This window comes from Pygoscelis adeliae, unplaced genomic scaffold, assembly GCF_000699105.1.
Source record: "Pygoscelis adeliae isolate BGI_AS28 unplaced genomic scaffold, ASM69910v1 Scaffold105, whole genome shotgun sequence".
NCBI classification, from domain to species: domain Eukaryota; kingdom Metazoa; phylum Chordata; class Aves; order Sphenisciformes; family Spheniscidae; genus Pygoscelis; species Pygoscelis adeliae.
This window is the reverse complement of record NW_008824807.1, coordinates 542,815-543,774: the sequence shown is the minus strand read 5'-3', so window position 1 is coordinate 543,774 and position 960 is coordinate 542,815. Positions and strand designations below refer to the sequence as shown.

Below are 960 nucleotides of genomic sequence, written 5' to 3'. Positions count from 1 at the left end.
CTGGTTCCCTTTTACTGTACAGCGAATCAGTTCAGGTCACTAATCTGGCAGAAAACAACTTCAGCAATAAAAAATAAATTGTTTCCCAACAGATGAGTGACTTGAATCGACTCATTGTGCGGTGAGTACCAGAGCGTGATCCAGAAAGAGGTGAAGCCAGTGCAGCCTGAAGTGGAAGCTCTCTGTGCAGGGGAGCAGGATCCCTTCCTTTGAAGGTAACAAGCCTTTAGATTAGTACAGCTGTAACATGTAAACCCAAGAACAGTCATGCTACGGCATCGATTGGAAGGGAATATATTCTGTTTGATTGTCTGTTTTTTCAGTGTCACCCCAGTACTACAGGATGTGTTGTAGCCGTGTGCTCCAGGCAAATATTGGGACTGCTAATCGCTTTATAACCCTCTAATTAATAATTGTGAGGTAAAAGTGGTTTTCTTTGACGATGTAGAATAAGCACACACACCCCTCAGCGAGCACCACGCTCAAAAGCTGCGTGGTCAGCCTCAAAACGTGTACTTTGCCAGAGGAGGTTGCTCCTGGGGGGTCTCCATTTTCCCCCATCCCCTTCAGGAAGGGCTTCCTGGAGCCTACCCCAGCGCTCCCGCTTCACCGCCCCCGCCGAAGGGGAGAGGCGTGGGGGCGCAGCCGCGCCGTTATCTTCCTGTAGCCCCTGGGCTTGCGAGACCCGGGGAAACGGGCGCGCTTGTTGGTGTGTTTGACACGCACCTTTCCCCACGCGGGGAAGACTGCAGTATGGAGGCGGGCAGCTGCGAGGGCCGGGTCGGCCTCCGGGTTCGTCCCGCTGCGAGGCCGACGCGCTTGTGGGGGCATCCAGCCCCGAGGAGGGGAGGCGCTTGCAGCGGGGAGCTCTCCCTGTGCCTCCGGGGCGCCTGGCATGCTTCCCCCGGCAGCTCTCCCGCCCTCCCCTCAGCCCGCGGCCTGCCGGGGGGCGGCGGGGCC

At 57.3% G+C, this 960-nt stretch overlaps 1 protein-coding gene across 1 annotated transcript in view; it reads right to left on the bottom strand.

The window, feature by feature from the left end:
- The window catches only part of GINM1 (glycoprotein integral membrane 1), a 23,803-nt gene extending 22,951 nt beyond the window's left edge, over positions 1 to 852 (bottom strand). Inside the window, exon 1 of the mRNA XM_009324128.1 lies at positions 727 to 852. Within this exon, the coding sequence (XP_009322403.1) occupies positions 727 to 831 (105 nt within the window). The 5' untranslated portion in view covers positions 832 to 852. The remainder of the gene's footprint in view (positions 1 to 726) is intronic.
- Between the last annotated feature and the right edge of the window lie 108 nt (positions 853 to 960).